The 19,965-nt window shown below is 35.2% G+C and overlaps 1 protein-coding gene across 1 annotated transcript in view; it reads left to right on the top strand.

Annotated features, from left to right (window-relative positions):
• Positions 1-19,965, top strand: part of MYEF2 (myelin expression factor 2) — a 37,893-nt gene that overhangs the window by 764 nt on the left and 17,164 nt on the right. Inside the window, 8 exon segments of the mRNA XM_015566917.1 lie at positions 5,016-5,224; positions 6,444-6,496; positions 7,723-7,730; positions 7,844-7,937; positions 13,161-13,352; positions 14,055-14,208; positions 14,735-14,784; positions 14,904-14,967. Coding sequence (XP_015422403.1) covers positions 5,016-5,224; positions 6,444-6,496; positions 7,723-7,730; positions 7,844-7,937; positions 13,161-13,352; positions 14,055-14,208; positions 14,735-14,784; positions 14,904-14,967 — 824 coding nt within the window.

Here is a 19,965-nt window from a genome sequence, read left to right as displayed (position 1 = left end):
GGTCACGGCTCACCCTGGGCCCGGACTCCGGCCGGGGGACCTCGGAGCGGAGCGCTGCGGCCGCCGCGGTCCCCGGGAAGCGCCGGCTTTTAAAGGCCCGCAGTTGGTGTTCATCACTAGGGAGTATCTAGGGATGACATCATCGACATGTCCTCCCGGCCGCGGGGCCTCGTGCTGAGCTCCGTGCATTCGGTTGCTCTGTTGTTTTTCAAAGTAAAGACGAATTTCTGAACGGATAGAGAGCCAGGGGAAGTTGAATAATGCGCTGCGAGACCGAGTCCTTTGTGTTACCCTAGAATGGGAAGAGGTACTTTAAAAAGGGGGAGAAAAATGTGCCTTGCTCACCCTTCCCGCTCCTCAAATGTGTGTCAACCCCTGCAGGCTATTTTTTTTTTTTTTAAACAGTGTGTGATGGCAGGTTCTTAATTTGGTAAAATGGCATAGCAATATTGTCTTAATTGGAGGAAATGCACTACTTTTAAGATTACACCTGTCACTAGAGCCTCTAAAGCATGGAGATGACGCGAATGCATCATAATTTCTAGTGACTATAAGGAAATGTTATTAACACCCCCGCCCCCCCCCCTTTTGTCCTTGTTATAAGAGGGTATGTGAAATCAGGCATTTATTTGTGTATGCCCCGCTCTTTAAACCTGAGGTCGAAACTGTGATGTTTTTTAGTGAAAACGTTATTTTCCTTCTTCAGCGTAGAAAGAGTGACCATATGCTCATACGACAATGGACCAGGGACATGCCCTTTCTTCTGTTTTGTGTAAGACTGTTTGAAACTGCAGTAAATCGGGACCAGTCTGTGTAAGGGGTGACTGCACATAAGGTTGGTTAGGGCACTCTTGCTCTCCGTTTGGCTTGAGTAGGACGGGCAGTGTCTTTAGCCCGAATCGAGGTGGAGGTATAAGCGAAGGAAAGTGGGTGCAGCTCAGTCACTGAGGAACCAAAAGTGACCGCAGCTCTTCCCTGCATGCCCGCCGAGACTGGCTTTCAGGGATTTGGCATCATAAACATGAATGCAAACCAGTGAAATGATACGTTTAAAACGTGCTTTCTAAAAACATCTCAACATGGGTCCGCCCCCCTTTTCTCTTGAACAAAAAGGATAGCCTTGGATTACAGAGCGAAGCCCTACTTTACTTGGATATGAAAAGTTCTATATGTCATGGAACAAGATTCCAGTGTGTGTGGAGCACTGCAATGTGTATGTGTCCACAGCAGGTAAAGCTGGTATCTAAACTTCCATCAGATCCAAAAGTCTCTAATCCCTTTTAAATGCGGTTTAGTTACAAAGGAGAGGAGAGAGGTGGAGAAAGAATCTCTTTAACTTCTAATTGGAAAAAGAAAAATGCAAGGTGAAGAAATGGAGTAAATCCAAATGCAGATCCTTTTCATATTGCTTATTATTCATCCCTCTGTTACCTTCTTTTCTAAGAAGTTGGATGAAGAGGTCGGTTTACTTTCTGGGGTTTCTTGTACTGTCTACTCTAGTCCATAAAAATATGTAATGGTCCAGCATGGGTGACCTACTCACACTGAATAACTAGCAATCTAACAACCATTTTTTTTGGACCCTGTGAACCAACAGGAGTAGTTAACACTCAAGGCATAAACTTCAAATGGTTTCCATATATTTTTTAATGATAAGAATTCATAGAGATGATAAAATTACCAAATATTATCTTAAAATATATATTGCTTAGAATTGAACACAGTGCTTCTTGTTATCAAGATTAAAATGACTTTTGCTGAGGTTAATCCATAGTCACAGGATGGAGACCACTATGTCTTCCTCATCTTTTATCCCCAAGGTATTATGATTAAAAAGACCCAATAAGTATTTATTTAAGAAATGTAGAAGTGAACTTTTATGATCATGGAACTCATATACAGAGGATTTAGTGAGTATGTTCACAACTTTTGACAAGAAATTAAAGATGTTTTCCTAGGTGTAGTTGTCTTTTTCTCTGTGCCAAATAGTATCCTAGCTCTCTTTTTCTTAAGTGACTATAAGGAGGAAAAATAGTATTGTTGTAACTCCTCATTATTTAAGGTCGATTAATTATGTGGATATTGAGAGTTATATTAGGGTACTAGTATAAAATATTAAGCATTGGAGAAGGGTGAAATAGTTGAAGTAAAATACAGTAGGTCCTCAGGTTTACGGCGGGAAGTGACGTGATTTTTTTCGCCGTAAGTCGGACCCACCTACATAAGCACCTACATCACTCACATGGAGCACACACACAGCAGTAATGAAGTGAAACAGAAAAAAAAAATTGAGAAGAAAGATAACAATTCCTGACCTTTACTTGTGGTAAATAAATAATAAAAAACATAAAGCACACATGTACATACGTCGAAATGACGAACTTTTTTTTTTTTTTATAAATGGGAGATGGCGACGTAACCACGAAATGACATACATCGAGTCTTACGTAACTCGAGGACTGTCTGTAGTATTTTTTAAAATTATATTACGAGTAAAGAATAGAACTGGGCTTAATTTTGGATCTCATGCTATAGCTTTTTGTTTTTAAAATCATATTAAAACTATGTTTTCTTGTTTGATGTTCATTATTGATTTTTTTCCAGAAATTTATGTTATTATTTGGGTAGGCTTAAATCAATCATAAGAATAGATAACATTTTTGTGACTTAAAATAGTCATAGTCTGTACAACAGTATGGTGATTACCAGAGCGAGAGGGGTTGGGGGGAGGTAGAAGGGGATAAATGGGGATGGGAAGAGACTTATTGGATGGTGAATACATGATACAATATACAGATGATGTGTTATAGAATTGTACACTTGAAACCTGTATAACTTAATTAACCAGTATCACCCCAATAAATTCAATGAAAATTAAAAAGAAAAAGAATAGTCACAGTATTTCAAGTACATTAAGAGGAAGGTTTGTCTAAATGAATAGTGGTACATGGGGGCCTTGACTTATGAGTGTCCTGACTAATGAGTTTTTCGAGATACGAGCCGTCTTTCGGCCGATTTTTTGCTTTGAGTTGCGAGCAAAATTCAGGTTACGAGCCAGCTTCAGATACCCCACCGCTAGTTGGCGCAGCAAACGTCACAGTGAACGCCACAACATCAGCCCAGCATCACGTGTCTCACTCGTTCACTTTTTGATTTGACACTCGAGTAATTTGAGTTACAAGTTCCGTCACGGAACGAATTAAACTCGTAAGACAAGGCCCAACTGTAGTTTGCTAGAGTTGGACAGGTGAGATGACCCCTTTCAAGCTGTGCCATTTCTGATGAGGGAAGATGTTTGACAGTGAAGGTGTCCCTTTCAAGGTCTGAAAAAGCGGCAAAGCAAGTGTAGTCCTAATATCTCTTAATTTTAGCAGTTTTTCTGCTAAAATTAAGAGTTAACAGCACCATTTGACTGTAAGCTCATTTAAGAATTAATATTTATTGAGCACATGTTACGTGTAGTCAGTCACCAATGCTAGATGCTGCTGATAACACAGTTTTTGTTTTTGTAGAGTCTTATAAATCACATTTGAGATAGTTTTTGTTTTTGTAGAGTTTTATAAATCACGTTTGGCTGTGTTTCTTCATGCTCAGAAAAGTGGTGTGTAAAAAGTTCTATATATCATGGAACAAGATTCTAGTGCAGGGGTGGGCAAACTTTTTGACTCGAGGGCCACAATGGGTTCTTAAACTGGACCGGAGGGCCGGAACAAAAGCATGGATGGAGTATTTGTGTGAACTAATATAAATTCAAAGTAAACATCATTACATAAAAGGGTACAGTCTTTTTTTTTGTAAATTCATTTCAAATGGGCTGGATCCGGCCCTCGGCCGTAGTTTGCCCACGGCTGTTGTGTGTGGAGCACTGCAATGTATATGTTTTCACAATTGCTTGGCTTAGAAGATAATTTAGGCCCTGGATTATGAAGCCTGATTGGTTATTGGATTATCCAGAAAGTTTAAAAAAATGTAGATTCCTGGATGCCATTCCCAGATATTTTTATTAATGTATGTTTATGAAAAATTGCTTTAAAGTCAAAAAGTTTTACTTAATTTTAAATTCACTAGTGTAATTAGTCATTTAAAATAAATCTGTTATATCTGTAAAAAAATTTCTTTTGAAAAGTAAACTGCATTTTAAAAATATATATTTAAATTTTTATCTATAGGGTTTACTTTAAGTGTATACTTATATCCAAAAATGGTTGATGGATAACATCACATAGTTGACTTGTGATTATAGTTTTATAAATTAAATAACTTTTCAGGTAGGGCCTCATTAAAAGGTAGTTTTATAAAATTCTGGTTGGTATTCCCTTCCTCCACTCCATCCCTCTATTACAGATAATACTAATAAAAATGACATGATTCTATAATGTGTGCAATCCTAGTTTAAAGGTTAAAACACAGAAAATGTTGAGCATGAAAATGTTAGGATAACTTACCAGTTTTCTATGTTAATCAAAACTGAAAATAGAAAAAATTTTGAGTCATATGGGGGTATATACATGTACAGATATGAAGATATATCTATGTTTTTTTTAACTATACTTTTCATTAGTGGAGGAGAAAAGTTCTGGGAAGAAACTGTTAACCTTTGAGAGATGAAAATTTTCAAGGTATCATTTTGTAAAATAATTTTTTAGAGTTCTGAATAAGGCCTAGAAAGTTAATTCTCCATTAAAGGTGGCAGTTTTACATACTGTAGGAATAAAATTAGGCATTTCCCCCTCTAAAGTTCCAATAACATTTATTATGTATTATGATGAGAAAAATGGGGTGATTTTTTGGATGCTGCAGCTATATAATATAGAAAAAAGGATTGTGAAGTGAGAATTTTGGTAATATGCCCAAATCCTTGCTTTGAGAGATGGCATTGGGTAATTTCAAAGCCAGCAGTCTGATTCTCCAGCTGCTTTGCTGAGATCTAACTTAGTGGACAGTATTGTGAAGTGAAGTGATAAATATTGAATATTTAATATAGACTTCCATTTTGTTTTGTTTTTAATTCATAGGGAGAATGATGAATCAGTGAAAGAAGAGAAATCTGAATTAAAGGAAAAATCTACAGGAAATAAGAAGGCCCATAGATTTCATCCTTATTCAAAAGACAAGAATTCAGGTGCTGGAGAGAAGAAGGGTCCAAATCGTAACAGAGTTTTCATTAGCAACATCCCATATGACATGAAATGGCAAGCTATTAAAGATCTCATGAGAGAAAAAGGTAAACATCTATGATAAACCCACTGTTGAATAATCACATTGAAGGGGGCGGGAACTAAGCAAACTTTTTTTTATACCTCTGAGCCACACAGACTCAAATAATTTATTTTTGTTTATTTCTTTACACATGAATTAATCATTTCCTCTTCTTTCACTTGACACAATTTCATTACAAGGTAGCATGGATAAATAAGTTTTTTTCTTTTTGTTATTTTAGCAGGATAGTAGCGAGCCAGCATATGCATGCCACCAAGAATTTTGTTAAAGTGATTGCTTTGTTTAGTTGAAGTTTTTATAGATTTTTAAAGGGCTATTGCATTAGTTAAGCAATACATTTAGCTGTTAAAGTATGAATAATAAGGTCTGATAATTTTTTCCCAAAAGCTGCTTTGTTATTATCTTGGTGGAGTCTGGAATCTGGCTGTGGAATTCACTTTGTTTGCATTGTCATGAATGCGATGATGCTGTCTCTGCAGTTCAACTTAAAAATTGCGTTACTGCTGTTGCAGTTTTGTTTTCAGAATAACCTGAAAAACTACATTTTATATACATGGTTTGTTTTGGGGGAAAATAATTTTATACTTGATCTTGTAAAAGTTAGTTTTGTTATCTCTTGAAAAATCGAGTTTCAACAGTCCTGCAAACTATGTACTTGGCTTTGAGGCTGATCTCTAATAAATTAAAAAAAAATTGCATTGGTGTATCTGTTGTAAGGTGACAACTATTTGATTGGTTTTATTCATTGACTTTATTGAGAAAGTGTGTGGCTTGCTGTGAAGCATGACTTGTAAATTTAGTTTGATGGCAAACATGATTGAAGACATTCAGGTAGGAAGTCACCTTAAAACAGCTGTTGTGTGTAGGCGACTAAAGTTATTTGAAAAGTGCTAATGTTGATGTTTTAATATGATAGGCTAAGGGACCATTTGTATGTATATGTGCATTTGTTCACCAACTATATCATGCTGGCCAAAATATGATCTGTAGTATGAATTAGGTTAATATGGTGGTTAGCTTTTTTAGAGAATGTGGATGATGTACATTTCTGAAAATTAGTTAAATTTACAGAGCCATTGACAGGAGGTATGTTGGTCTGGTTTTGATTGTTGGTGAATAATAGGTGCTTTTCTGTAGAGTTGTGCACAGGTGTGCAGTAAAGCAAGATACTGGTGTTTAAATGTATTGTTTCTTGGTATCTTCCTTTTGTATGTCTTATGTAGTTGGTGAGGTTACATACGTGGAGCTCTTTAAGGATGCGGAAGGAAAATCAAGGGTAAGTGCTGTGGGCAGTAATCTGCTTGAGGTTTAAAAGTTCCTCAGCAGTTTACTTTTTGTATAATACTTGTACCAGTTTTTTGGAAACTTAAGTTTCATTTTGTTTTACTTTATTATGCAAGATTTGAGGCTTTATATTAGTAAGTCTGACACTTATACAAATCAAGCTAGCTTCCTGGAAGGGATGGGTTTTGTAAATGCTCATAAAGGGCATTCACTTTTTTAATGCTCTAGGTAATGCTTCTTCTTAGACAATAGATTTTAACATAGGATTTTTTTTTTGTTGCGTTTTGATGTCTTCAAGGATATTTTTAAAGTCACTGAATTGATAATATTCCCTAAAAGTCCTATGAGAGGCCTATAACTTTAAAGGTGCTGATTTGGAATGTATGTTTGGAATTTATACTGAAAAAACCTAATTTGGTAGCCTACAGGATGACATAAGAGGCAGTGTTCTGACCAATTGGTATGAATGACATTGATGATTAAATTGACATAGATGGGTGATAGTCAATTTTGATAGTTAATTTTTAGCAGCAAGAAAAGAATATGCTGAAGAAAGACTGGAAAGCTCTTAACAGTATTTAATTTTATTAGCAAAAAACAGTTGGGTGCCTGAAACATAAAAACCTTGTCATTACATCCAGTGTCACTTTGAACAGTAATAATGACAAGGAATTATTTTAAAAAATGATACCACAAATTTGTTTCTTTAACATAGGTGACTTTTTTTTGCATTCTTGAGACTGGATGCTGTTAAATTGTATGCAGCCAGTTTGAGAACTTTGTTAAAAGTGAGATAAATATTTCCTATTTTGATTTTTATAATATTGAAAAATATACATTTAAAACTATTTGTATACAATATAGCTTTTAAAAATATTTATAACTATGTAAGGTCAGGTATATTGGAGTCTTCAATTATTTCTTTGAATTACTTTTGATTGAATTTGTGCAATTACATTATATTAGTTTAAAAGTAAAGAAGAGTCATCTAAAATGTGCTTCAAGTTTATTACACCAGATCCTACTATCTTAAATAGGTATATTTAAAATTATAGAAAAATTGTGGTCACTGCCTTTTATGTTCTGGAGGTATAAAAGAAAAAAATGACTATTAACTGATTGCTTTTAATGATTTACATGTTAGACTCTACCATTAACTTCGTCTACTGATAAAACTTTTTCTCTTTTGCATATATTGACAAATCTACCTGGATATAGGGTTGTGGGTAAGAATTTTTTTTTTTTAAGTATCTTAAGTCAAATTTAAACTTCTGATTGTAAAAAAAAAAAAATAACCTTAGTACATAAAAATTTCCCCCCAATTTTTTTCTCAATTAAGTGTGGTTGAATTTAAAGATGAAGAATTTGTAAAGAAAGCACTAGAAACGATGAACAAATATGATCTTAGCGGAAGACCCCTGAATATTAAAGAGGTAAGAGTTCTTATATTTGGAATAATTTAAACATTTGAATATAATGTTTGGATTTTTATCCGAGTACTTTTTTTTTAGCATAGATGCTCATTAAAACATTATCTATTGGTGATAATTTTGCTTGTACATGATTTTCTATTTGACTTTAAGCAGTTATCCTATCTAATAAAAGAGTAATATGCAAATTAACCATCACTCTGTCACAAAGATGGCAGTGGCCATGGAGCTGGAGTGAGCAGGAGGCTTGAGTTGCCCCGGTGATGGAGGAAGCCAAGCTTCCCACCTGCCTGCCAGCCCCGAGCTCCGCTCAAGGCTACAAAGTTTCAATTATAGAAGATAAATAAATCCCAGATACCTGCTTCCAGCCTGCTGGTGTGGCTAACCTGAAAACGGCCATCAGCCCCTCACCCAGAATGACCAGGCACCCCAGTAGGGACCCTCACCCTGAAGGGGCTGTGGCCAGCCTGCAAACAGCCCTCAACCCCTCACCCAGGCTGGCCACACTCCCATGGGGTGAGGGTCCCCACTGGGGGGTTGACCAGCCTGGAAACAGCCCCTCACCAGCCAGGCACCCCAGTGGGGACCCCCACTCTGTGAAATTCAACATCAAGTAACATATTTGTGTTCAGGAGAGGAGAGCAAACCTTCGGAAAAACGAACGTTCGGTCGATTTTGCGAGGCAGAGAGATTGCGGTTCTTTTCCATTCCCATTAAGCTATCCCAAAGTGGCTATATGTTCAAATGCAGGAATGAAAAGTGGAAACAGACAGCCTTCCTTATTGTCCCACAGTACAGAACTGAGCTAGTCCACAAGAGTCTCAGAAGATAATACAATTTGCAGGGCCGCCCCCTAGCACGGGAGCTGCTCTGCACATCTTTTTTTCCAAGGGCTCCCAGGCTGCCAGAGGGATGTCTGACTGCCAGCATAGGCCCGTTCCCCCTGGGGAGCGGGCTTAAGCCAGCAGGTGGACATCCAAGGGGTTCTAGACTGCGAGAGGGCATAGGCCGGGCTGAGGGACCCTCCCGAGTGCACAAATTTTTGTGCACTGGGCCTGTAGTCCTGTATATTTGATTTGTTCCAAATTATTATAAGCAGAGGTACATGATTTAAATAAATTTAAGAGCCCAAACTGTGGCCACTGTGGCTCGGTTCGGCATTATCCTGTGTACCAGGAGGTAGCCGGTTTTATTCTCAGTCAAGGGCACATGCTCCAGTTATGGGCTTCATCCTCGGTAGGGGGTGTGCAGGAGGCAGTTGATTGATGTTGCACTTTCACATTGATGTTTCTCTCTCTCCTTCTCTAAAAAATCAATAAACAATTAAAAAAAAATTTATAGATGACATACTGTAGGTGCTGATTTTATTTGATGTATACATTTTCAATTTTTAGATTGTGTTGTTTAACTTGAGAAATATAGTAGATTTTCTTGTAGTTGGTAATCAAAGTTTGCTTAATAAGGCAAACACCTTATGGATTTGAATAAAATTGATATTCACTTATAACAAAATTAACATGAAATTATACCAGATTAACATTTTTTTAAAATTATGTCTGTTAGTGAAATTTATAACTGGAACATGGAACCCCCTAAAATGGAGATGTTCCCTTTGTGTGGAATTGTTGCAATATAAATACATCGATAAAAGAATGATCAAAAAATATATTAAAAAACTATTTATAGTTAGCTATAATTGACTTTAGAAATAATTAGCTTGAATAGCAGTAATTTTCTTGTCTTCCTTTAGTTCATATTGTTAATCATATCTGAATAATTTGATCACAAACCAGACCATATATATAGATATAGATATAGATATATCTCTGAAAGTCTATTAAAAAAGGATAGAGGATATAACTTTGAGATCCTGAAGAGTCTCCAGTAGCACGGATGTTAAGCATTGGTAATAGAGCAGTACTATCAGTCACAATTTAAATTAGTATAGTAGTGATTTGAGTCCCAGCTCTATCACCTTTTAACTGTGTGAGTAGGCATGTTACTTATTCTCTAAACCTTAGTAATTACAATAGTGCTTCAGATAATATTTACCTAATGGGGGTTTTATGAGGATTAAATGAGATACATAGTAAACCTCTGTATTTCTTTATTTTCTTATTTCTAAAATGGGAATAATACTGAAACCTATTGATAGTGTTATAAGGAATCAGAGTTGATATATGTATATAGCATTTTAAATGTTAGCATAGTGCTCAAAATATTGTAACTACATAATAAATATTAGCTGTAATAATAATTACTATTGTCCTTATTCCTGTCCAAGGTGGGGATGTTACTGGTCATTATTCTCTTATTTCTGAGTATGAGTTGATAGTGCAATAGTTCCATTCTTCCTAATCAGCAAAGGATACATTCCAAGACCCCTGGTGGATATCTGAAACCACGGATAGTACTGAACCCTAAATATACTAAGTTTTTGTGTTTTTTTGGTTTTTTTTTTTACCCATACCTTTTTACTTAAAGGAAGCTCTGTACAACTTCCCTTTGGCATGTTTGAATTGCCAGCATCACTACTCTTGCACTTTGGGGCCATGATTAAGTAAAATAAGGGTCACTTGAACACAAATTCTGTGATACCATGATAGTTGATCTGGTAACTGAGGTGCTACTAAATGACTAAAGGGTGGGTAGTGTGTACAATGTGGAGGATGTTGGACAAAGTTCTGATTCATGTCCCAGGCTGGATAGTGTGAGACAGCACAAGATTTCATCACACTACTCAGGACAGCACACAATTTAAAACTTATGAATTGTTTATTTTTGAATTTTCCATTTAATATTTTCTGATTGTGTTGACTGTGGGTAACTGAAGCCAAGGAAAGCAGAACTGTGGATAATCAGTGCATGTTATAGCTTAAAATGAAAGGCTATGCTACGTACATATACAGGTATCCCAAACCCCCTTTATTCAAGTTTGCTTCTGATTCCTCTAATCCTGTTTGAATCTGGGTTAATTTTTTTCTCTAACTGGGAAGACAAGTATTCTAGATTTTTAGTGTCTTTAATTTTAATTGGAAACAAAGTTTATTGGATGCTAAAGGCCAGGTCCATATAGTTTGTCTTCTTTTAAGTTTTAGCAAATTGTAGATCCTCAATAATATTTCAGAGACCCTAAAATAAAGTTATGTGATCCATGCCGATAAAGCATACTTCCATTTTAAACCTTTCTAAGAGGAATTAATGTTATAGTTTGGCCTAAGTAAATGATCACATGTTCTGCATTCAGTTAACTTTTTGGATTAATATCACTAAAGGTCCCTTTTCTGGGAATAACTGATTTTCCAATGGGTGGTTGGGTCAGTGCTGAGACCTACTAGTGAGAGTCTAAGGCAGTGATGGTGAACCTTTTGAGCTCAGTGTGTCAGCATTTTGAAAAATCCTAACTTAACTCTGGTACTGTGTCACATATAGGAATTTTTTGATATTTGCAACCATAGTAAAACAAAGATTTATATTTTTGATATTTATTTTATATATTTAAATGCTATTTAACAAAGAAAAATCAACCAAAAAAATGAGTTCGCGTGTCCCCTCTGACACGCGTGTCATAGGTTCACCATCACTGGTAAGGAAAAGTTTTATTTCTAGGATTCATTGACAGGTATTAGAATGTCACTTCATGTAATTCACTGGGGGTTTGTAACAGTTGTAAACATATTATTGGCTTTCTTTTAGCAATAGCAGGCAATAACTAGCATGCTGACATCCAAGGGAAAAGGAGGAATAAAAACTATGTTATATATAATTTGTGTTATATAAATTGTATTGTACATATGTTTTATATATGTGTATATGTTTATATATGTTATGTATATAAACACAAATCAAAACCTAGTAATATATTTTATTAATGTTAAGATAAGAACAAACAACCTATCTTAATAGTTCATGAAGCATTTATTCTACTGTGTTCTCCTTCATAGGTAACCACAATCTTTTTTATTTTTTATTTTTTATTAAGGTATTGCAAATGTGTTCTCATCCCTCCCATTAACCCCCAACCTCCCCACACCCCGCCCCCACACTCACGATCCCATCCCCCTGTTGTCCATGTCCATTGGTTTGGCTTATATACATGTATACAAGTCCTTTGGGGTAACCACAATCTTAAATTTTGTGTTTGTGCAAGATTTTGAAACCTTAGACCTGAAACATTTATTATTTTATAGCATTCTCTAAAAACACTTATTTCTTTATTTCTGTATTTCTTTTTATTCTTCATGGTGAAACAATATATTGGAAGCCAGAATACATTTATTCTTGCATTCACTTTTTCACCTTCTATTCTCACAGCCTTCCTAGAGAATTTATTACCTAGGGAATGTATTAAAGTCACCAAACTTTCTTTTTATTAGTACTCCCAGACAGGCCAGCAGAGTAGAGTTGATGCTTACATATATCATAATCATTTGGTATTGCAGATGCAATAGCCTATTGTGTTTATGTGCTTTTTGGGTTTTTTTTGTTTTTTTTCATTATGCAAATTTTTTTTATGTTTTTTTTATTTTTTGCATTTCATCTAGTGAGATGAGTGGGAAGTATGTTTGAACTTACTTTTCTTTGATTTAAAGGTAGAATATTTCTCTTACAAAGTTAATTAAGTAAAAAAAAACCATTGTTTGCTATCATTCTTTATTGGGACACATAGCCTTTCTTTATTCTTCCTCCCCCATCTTACATTATAATCATGAAAGAGGTTGGAAGGTGGATAATTATATTCTGCTTGTTCAGGAGTGAAATTTGCACATTGTCATAATTCCCCTCTACCCCAATATTCCTGGGTTTTACAATATTTTGTTCTGCTATTATAAAAGCTTTGAGTTAGTCTCAGTTTGTCTTTGCATTGGCCATGTAGTGGTAACAATTCACTATTAGTGAGTTTGGGAAAGAAAAGAGTTTGAATTATGTGTATGTGTGCTATATTTTTACATTAGTACAGGGCAAAATTAAACTAATTTCAAGTTCTTAAGTGACTTTAGTGATTGGAAAGAGGTATTTAATTTACATTCCTGGAGACTGTAATCCTTTATCTGTCCACAGGTGTTTATGGGACTGAATTATCTGGATGAGAAAAAAGCTCACTCTTTAAGAGGGCCAGTAATTTAACCCAGATGGGATAGCTACTGTAGAATTTGAAGTTGTTGTTTTAATTGTGTAGACTTTCTGATGTATCTAGTGGCATTTAACATTCAATGTGTGTTATAGGATCCTGATGGAGAAAATGCTCGTAGGGCATTGCAACGAACAGGAGGATCATTTCCAGGAGGACATGTACCCGATGTGGGATCGGGGTTGATGAATTTACCACCTTCCATTCTGAATAATCCAAACATTCCTCCTGAGGTTATCAGTAATTTGCAGGCTGGTAGACTTGGTTCCACAATTTTTGTTGCTAATGTAAGTTTAAGCTTTAGTCTAAAATTTTGTCATTCAGATATAGTTCTAATTATGAGATTATTTATTTAGATAAATGGGTTATAGCTTTATAGAACATTTTATTTTTAACTAAGTAAGCCAAACATAATTATTATAAGCTGAAACCTAATTTAATTATATATGTTAATTATATAGAGTGTATATACAAGTATTTAGAATTTTTTAAAAAGAACTGTGGAATTTATAAACACTTAGCAGTTCTTGGAATTTATAAGCACTTAGCAATTCTTTTATTTTATGTGACTTTTCTTCATATTGGTAAATGGATTTCTTTAGCTTTAATATATTAATGACTGTGAATGTGCATGTTGTAGTTGGTTTGTCATTTGTTCTAAGCTTTTGAAAGTCAGTGATCAACAATACTTTCCAAAATATGAATTTCTTTCAGTAAAAATAGGTGTGCAAATTTCAAATGTACAAAACAGGATTGAGTAGGTGAGAGACTGTTTTTGGAATTAAAAAAAATTAAGGATAAGGAACAACATAGATGTAGCTTAACTAATTTTAAACAGCTTAAGATCTTTTTATTTGAATATTATTGATATACTACTTAACAAGAATTATAGTTCTTTATAGTTTTGAGAGTTTAGAAAAGATTTGTTTATTATTTATCAATGGGGAGGGGTTTATTAGGTACATAACTTTATATAATTTTATATTAAGCTTGACTTCAAAGTTGGTTGGAAGAAGCTAAAGGAAGTGTTCAGCATAGCTGGAACTGTAAAGCGGGCAGATATTAAAGAAGACAAAGATGGCAAGAGCAGAGGAATGGGCACAGTCACTTTTGAACAAGCAATTGAAGCAGTTCAAGCAATTTGTATCCTAATTTACACTTTAGGATTATTTAATAAGGTTGAAGAAGCTTAATACCATTTTTTGGGAGTCCTGGAATTTAAGATTTCCTGGTTTAGAAATATGTGTTAGACTTTAGTCTCCAGTACGTAAAACCTTTTCTATGTCCAAGTACTAAAGTCACTCTTAAAACTTGAATTAGCTATATTGTACAGGCCTGGTATGAACCTTTTTCTATTTTTTCTTCCTGCCACAATTAATTGTATATATACATGCTCTTGACAGTTATGCAATCTATTATAAATTAATACAATTGCTTTAAATGAAGCCTTGTTAATTTTCATTTTTCAATGGTTGAATTAAAAGATTATATTTTATATATAGAATCAAACTGTAAAACAAAGAATTGAAGTTTTTGAATATATGGAAGAGTCTAATACAAATGAGTAAAATATTAAAGATAGTCTGACTCAATAGGATTATTAAAAATGTTTGTATTCAAGTATAATTTTATAGTTGTCTTAACTGGCTTTCCTTGACTGAACCAACAGCTATGTTCAATGGGCAGTTTTTGTTTGATAGACCTATGCATGTGAAAATGGTGAGTTCCTATATATCACTTCATCTCTCCAAACTTTTCAAATCTTTCATCTGCTGTCCTCTACATTTCAGATCATTTTCGTTATATAGTAACCTTATAATCAATTTTTTTGCAAATAGGATGACAAGTCTGTCCCTCATGAAGACTATCGTTCACATGACAGTAAAACACCACAGTTACCACGTAAGTAAAAGCCATTAAAAACAATACAAACTATTGTTTTTCAATTTTATTATGTGCTAAGCAGAACAGTTGTTTTTTTTCATTCTAGATTGCCCAAGGTTTGGAATTAGTTTAGAATTATGGAGATAGTTTGGGATGATTGATTAGGAAGACTGAGAAGATAAATATTTGTCATTTTTTTTCTTTTTTTGGTAGCTTTTCCTCATTGTAAAAATACAATACATATATACTAAAAAACTTGGTTAGTTTATATACATGAGGGGGGAAAAAAAACCTCTTTGTAATTTTACCACCCACAAGCAACCTCCATTATAACATTTTTCGGTATTTTTTTCCAGTCTTCTTTGTATATTTTTTACATAGTTGAGAATTACCATGTAATAATTTTGTATTTTTTTGTTCAACATAAAGTATAAGTATTATTCCATGTTGAAAATTCTTTCCAAATACTTTTATCAGATGTATAATATTCTATTATATGGATGTTCCATAACTATTTCACTGTTTTGTATATTTAGGTGTTCTAACTTTTTTTCCCCTAAATAGAGTAATTCATGCACTTTTGTCTACAAATATTTGGTATGTTTTGGGTTATTTCCTTAAGATAAATATCCTGAAGTAGATTTACAGGTTCTCAAAGTGTACTCATTGATCAGTATTATCAAAATGTTTTCCAAAGGATTATAAAACCACAATGTATTGTACTTAACACATGTGTCTCAATAGAGCATCTGTAAAATGAGGATGATAATAGTACCTACTTCATGGGATTGGCATGAGTATTGCATAAGTTAATCCTATATAATAAAGAGGTAATATGCAAACTGACCATCACACCCTCGCACAAGATGGCTAGCAGGGAAGGGCAGTTGGGGCGACAGGGCAGGCAGGGGAGGGCATTTGGGGGCAATCAAGCCAGCAGGGGAGGGCACTTGGGGGTGACCAGGCCGGCAGGGGAGGGCAGATAGGGGTGACTGGGCCAGCAGGGTAGGGCAGTTGGCAGGGACTAGGCCTCAGGGGGCAGTTTGACTTTTAAGGGAGGCAATTCGAGAATAAGTTATTAACCATGAATTTTTTGCGTTTCTTACAGTTCTAGGGGCCTCATATACAGTGTGTGTGTGTGTGTGTGTATATATATATGGCACTTAACACAGTTGTCAGATAATATCAGCATTCAATAAATACTACCTCTTGAACTGTCTTACTATACCTTCTCTGGTTATTAAGATTTTTAATGAAATATTTTAAATTTGCAAACAAACTTAAAATTACTCAATGTACTAGTTCTGTCATAAATCATATTTGTTTTAGATGATTTTTTAAAAATAAAATTTTATAAAGTTGAGATTTCTCTACTCCCCTGCTCACCTCCCACCAGATAAATAACTTAAGGAAACAACTTATTATGACTAGTGTTTATCTTTTAGGTTTTAATAATTTGACTACATGTTTATACATCCATAAATATTATATGGTATTATTTTGCTGGGTTTAAAATTTGGTGTGTGTGACATTGTATCATATATATTTTTCTGCAACTTGCTGTTTTTAGTTTAACATCATTTCTTTGAGATTCAATTACATGTTGATACATTTAGCTCTAGTTCATTCATTTTAACTGCTAATATCACATTTTATATATTTTTCTGTTTTTTAGTTATTCTAAGTTTTATTATTAGAAATAATACTAAGTTGGGAAGTGTGTGTTCTTTTTCTAGTAGAATGATTGCTCAACGTTTGCTAGAAATTATGAGTAAAACAGTCTGGTCTTGGCGTATTGTTTTGGGGAAGATTTTTAACTACTGACTGTTCATATTTTCTATTGCTTCTTAAGCCACTTTCGGTTATTTCTATTTTTTTAAGAATTTTACCATTTTTATCCATTTAAAGATTTATTGGCATAAAATTGTCTCTTTCAAAATGTTGCCATATCTACAGTTCTATCTTTTAAGTTTCAAAAGTTTGCAATGTCTCTCTTTTTTTTTGTCAGAGATTTGTCACTTTCATTAGTGCTTTCAAAGAGGCATTGTGTTCTGTAGCTTAATTTCTGCTTTAAGCTTTAGTATTTTCTTCTATTTCTTTGGGTTTAGTCACTTATTTTTGTCCTAACTCCTTAAGTTGAATATTTCACTAATTTGCATCTTCTGTTTTCTAGTATAAGTAGTTATGACTATAAATTTAGCCACTATACACACGTTTTTTTCTGGAGTATTTTTATTGTGATTTAATTTTTATTAAATTACCATTAGGATTTCTTCTTGTTTTCTAACTTAACTATGACCAGAGTAGATGGTCTATATCATTATGATTCTTTAGAATTAATTTGGACTGCATTTTGGCCTAACTAATATATGGCACATTTTAATGAATTTTCCAGGTATGCTTGATGTATGTAGTGTTCTGTATATGTCCAGTAAACCAAGTTTTTAAGTCATTTAAATGGTCTTATCTCTCTCCTAATAATTTTTATATATAGTAAAATCTCCCACCAGAGTGGTGGATTTGCCTATTTTTTTTTGTTTTCACTTTAAATATTTTAAAGCTAACTTAGTAAGTGCTTCCAAGTTTAGAAAATATATTTTTTCCCAATGAATCAAACTTTTTTCATTATAAAGTGATTTTATTACTTAGTAACAACTTATTAGTCTTTTGTCTAATATTAATATAGATAGAACAGCTTTGTTTTGTTTATTCACATTTATTGATTTATTTGGGTTAATTCTCATTATCTTTTTTCCTATTCTCTTGCTTTTTCTCTTTTATTGGTTATCTTAGAAATTTTAATATAGCTTTATAAAGTCTCAAGTTAATGTACTTATCTTTTACTCAATAGTTGAGTGACCTTTGAATGCATTCATTCTAATTATTTTTCTATTGAATTATATGCTATCATTGCTCAGTGTTTTATGTCTATGTTGCTTTTTTAAAATTCCACAAGTCAGGTATTATTATTGCAGTGGGGCCTTGACTTACGAGTTTAATTCATTCCGTGGCGGAGCTCGTAACTCAAATTACTCGTATATCAAATCTTAAAGTGAACGAGTGAGACACGTGATGCTGGGCTGATGTTGTGGCGTTCACTGCGCCAACTAGCGGTGGGGTATCTGAAGCTGGCTCGTACCTGAATTTTAGCTCGCAACTCAAAGCAAAAACTCGGCCGAATGACGGCTCGTATCTCGAAAAACTCGTTAGTCGGGACACTCATAAGTCAAGGCCCCACTGTACTTAACATTTTTTTGTCTCATTATTTCTCTAGACCCTGGCACTAATTTTTCCTCCTGAAGCATATATTTTAAAAGCTCTCTCAGTGAGCATTTTTTTTTTTTTTTAGTAAATTCTCTAAATTTTGTCTGCAAAGATAGTTTTACTGGTTATATAGTTTAAGATTGATAGTTATTTCCTCTTCACACTTTGAAAATATTCCAGTCATCTGGCTTCTATTGTTGCTATTAAGTCAGCTATCTGTTGAATTGTCCTTTCTTTATAGGTAAGCTGTGTTCTTCATATAGCTGATTTTAAGGTCTTTGTCTTTGGTATGCATTTTCACTATAGTGTGAGTGGTGTGGATTACTATTTATTGAGCTTTCATAAAATGTATACTCTTTTTAGAGGATAAGCTAGAAAATTCTCAGCACATGTATCTTTGAATATTGCCCCTTCTTTTGTAGGGCAATTCTTTCCATCTCCACCAAGTTTACCTTCTCATTCAGGGTGTTATCTTTCAAGATCTTGGCTTTATGCAGAATCTCCCAATTTACCTTTCAACTATTAATACTCATTTATTTATATAAAAAGTAAATCCTCTATTACAGTGGTTCTCAACCTTCCTAATGCCACGAACCTTTAATACAGTTCCTTTCCGATGGTCTTAGGTGACCCCTGTGAAAATTTCCTCATGTATGGATAGTAGATGTGAAAACACTTAAGTACGAGATAGATATATGGCTAATATGCAGAGTGTCCCCTCTGGAGTTCGACTGGGAGACCGGGAGTTCGAGCACTCGCTATGATGTGTGCTGACCACCAGGTGGCGGTGTGAAATGAAGGAAGGCCCCAGGCAGTAGCCAGCAGCCAGGGAAGGGAGGCCCCGGCCAGCAGCTGGAAAGCCCTGATCGGCCCTGATGACCAGCTAGGCCTAGGTACCCTACCCTTGTATGAATTTCATGCACCAAGCCTCTATTGTAAATATAAATATGTATTTATGTCAAAGATAAAAGTAGGTAATATAACATTTTCTTTATTCAATATTTTCATGGTAATTGACTTTTTAGTTTTATTTGAGCCATTTTAAAAGGAATTCTTAGATCTTAAGTGGTTCTAAAAATTTGAGAAAGTCTCATTTTCAGATATGTATACCACATACAAGGTGATATAATATTCAAAATCCTCTTGGTATCTTATTAGTCCTTTTCCATATGCCTTTAATTGGGATATAAGATACACTACTTCATAAAACATCTCATTATTTATAAACTAGAGGCTGGCACGGTGGACGAAATTCGTGCACTGGGGCCGGGGGCGGGGGAGTTCTCTCAGCCTGGCCCACGCCCTCACAGTTTCGTAGCCCCACAATCAATTGCCCCACAGAGGGAGGCCCTGCCCCCCCGCCATAGCTGCTGGCCAGGTACACTGGGCCTCTCTCTGCGGGGTGATTATAGGGCAATGGCGGGGCCCCCCGACCAATCACGTCCTACCACCTTGGCTGACCTGGTGCCAGTGCGTGTCATAGCATGGTTGTCTGGACAGTCGTTCTGTTTGGTCATTCGGTCGATTTGCATATTATGCTGTTATTATTATAGACTAGAGGCCTGGTGCACAAAAATTTGTGCACTCGGGGGGCTGGGGGGGTCCTTCAGCCTGGCCTGTGCCCTCTCGCAGTCTGGGACGGCCTGCTCCCGGGTGGCAGAGTGGCTTAGGTCTGCTCCCGGGTGGCAGAGGGCAGGCCCAATCCCTAGGTGCAGCCCCTGGTCGGGCTCAGAGCAGGGCCGATTGGGGAGT

The sequence above is a fragment of the Myotis davidii genome, unplaced genomic scaffold (genome assembly GCF_000327345.1).
Source record: "Myotis davidii unplaced genomic scaffold, ASM32734v1 scaffold763, whole genome shotgun sequence".
Classification (NCBI taxonomy): Eukaryota; Metazoa; Chordata; class Mammalia; order Chiroptera; family Vespertilionidae; genus Myotis; species Myotis davidii.
The sequence above is the reverse complement of the archived record's forward strand: the minus strand, read 5'-3'. Positions and strand labels throughout refer to the sequence as shown.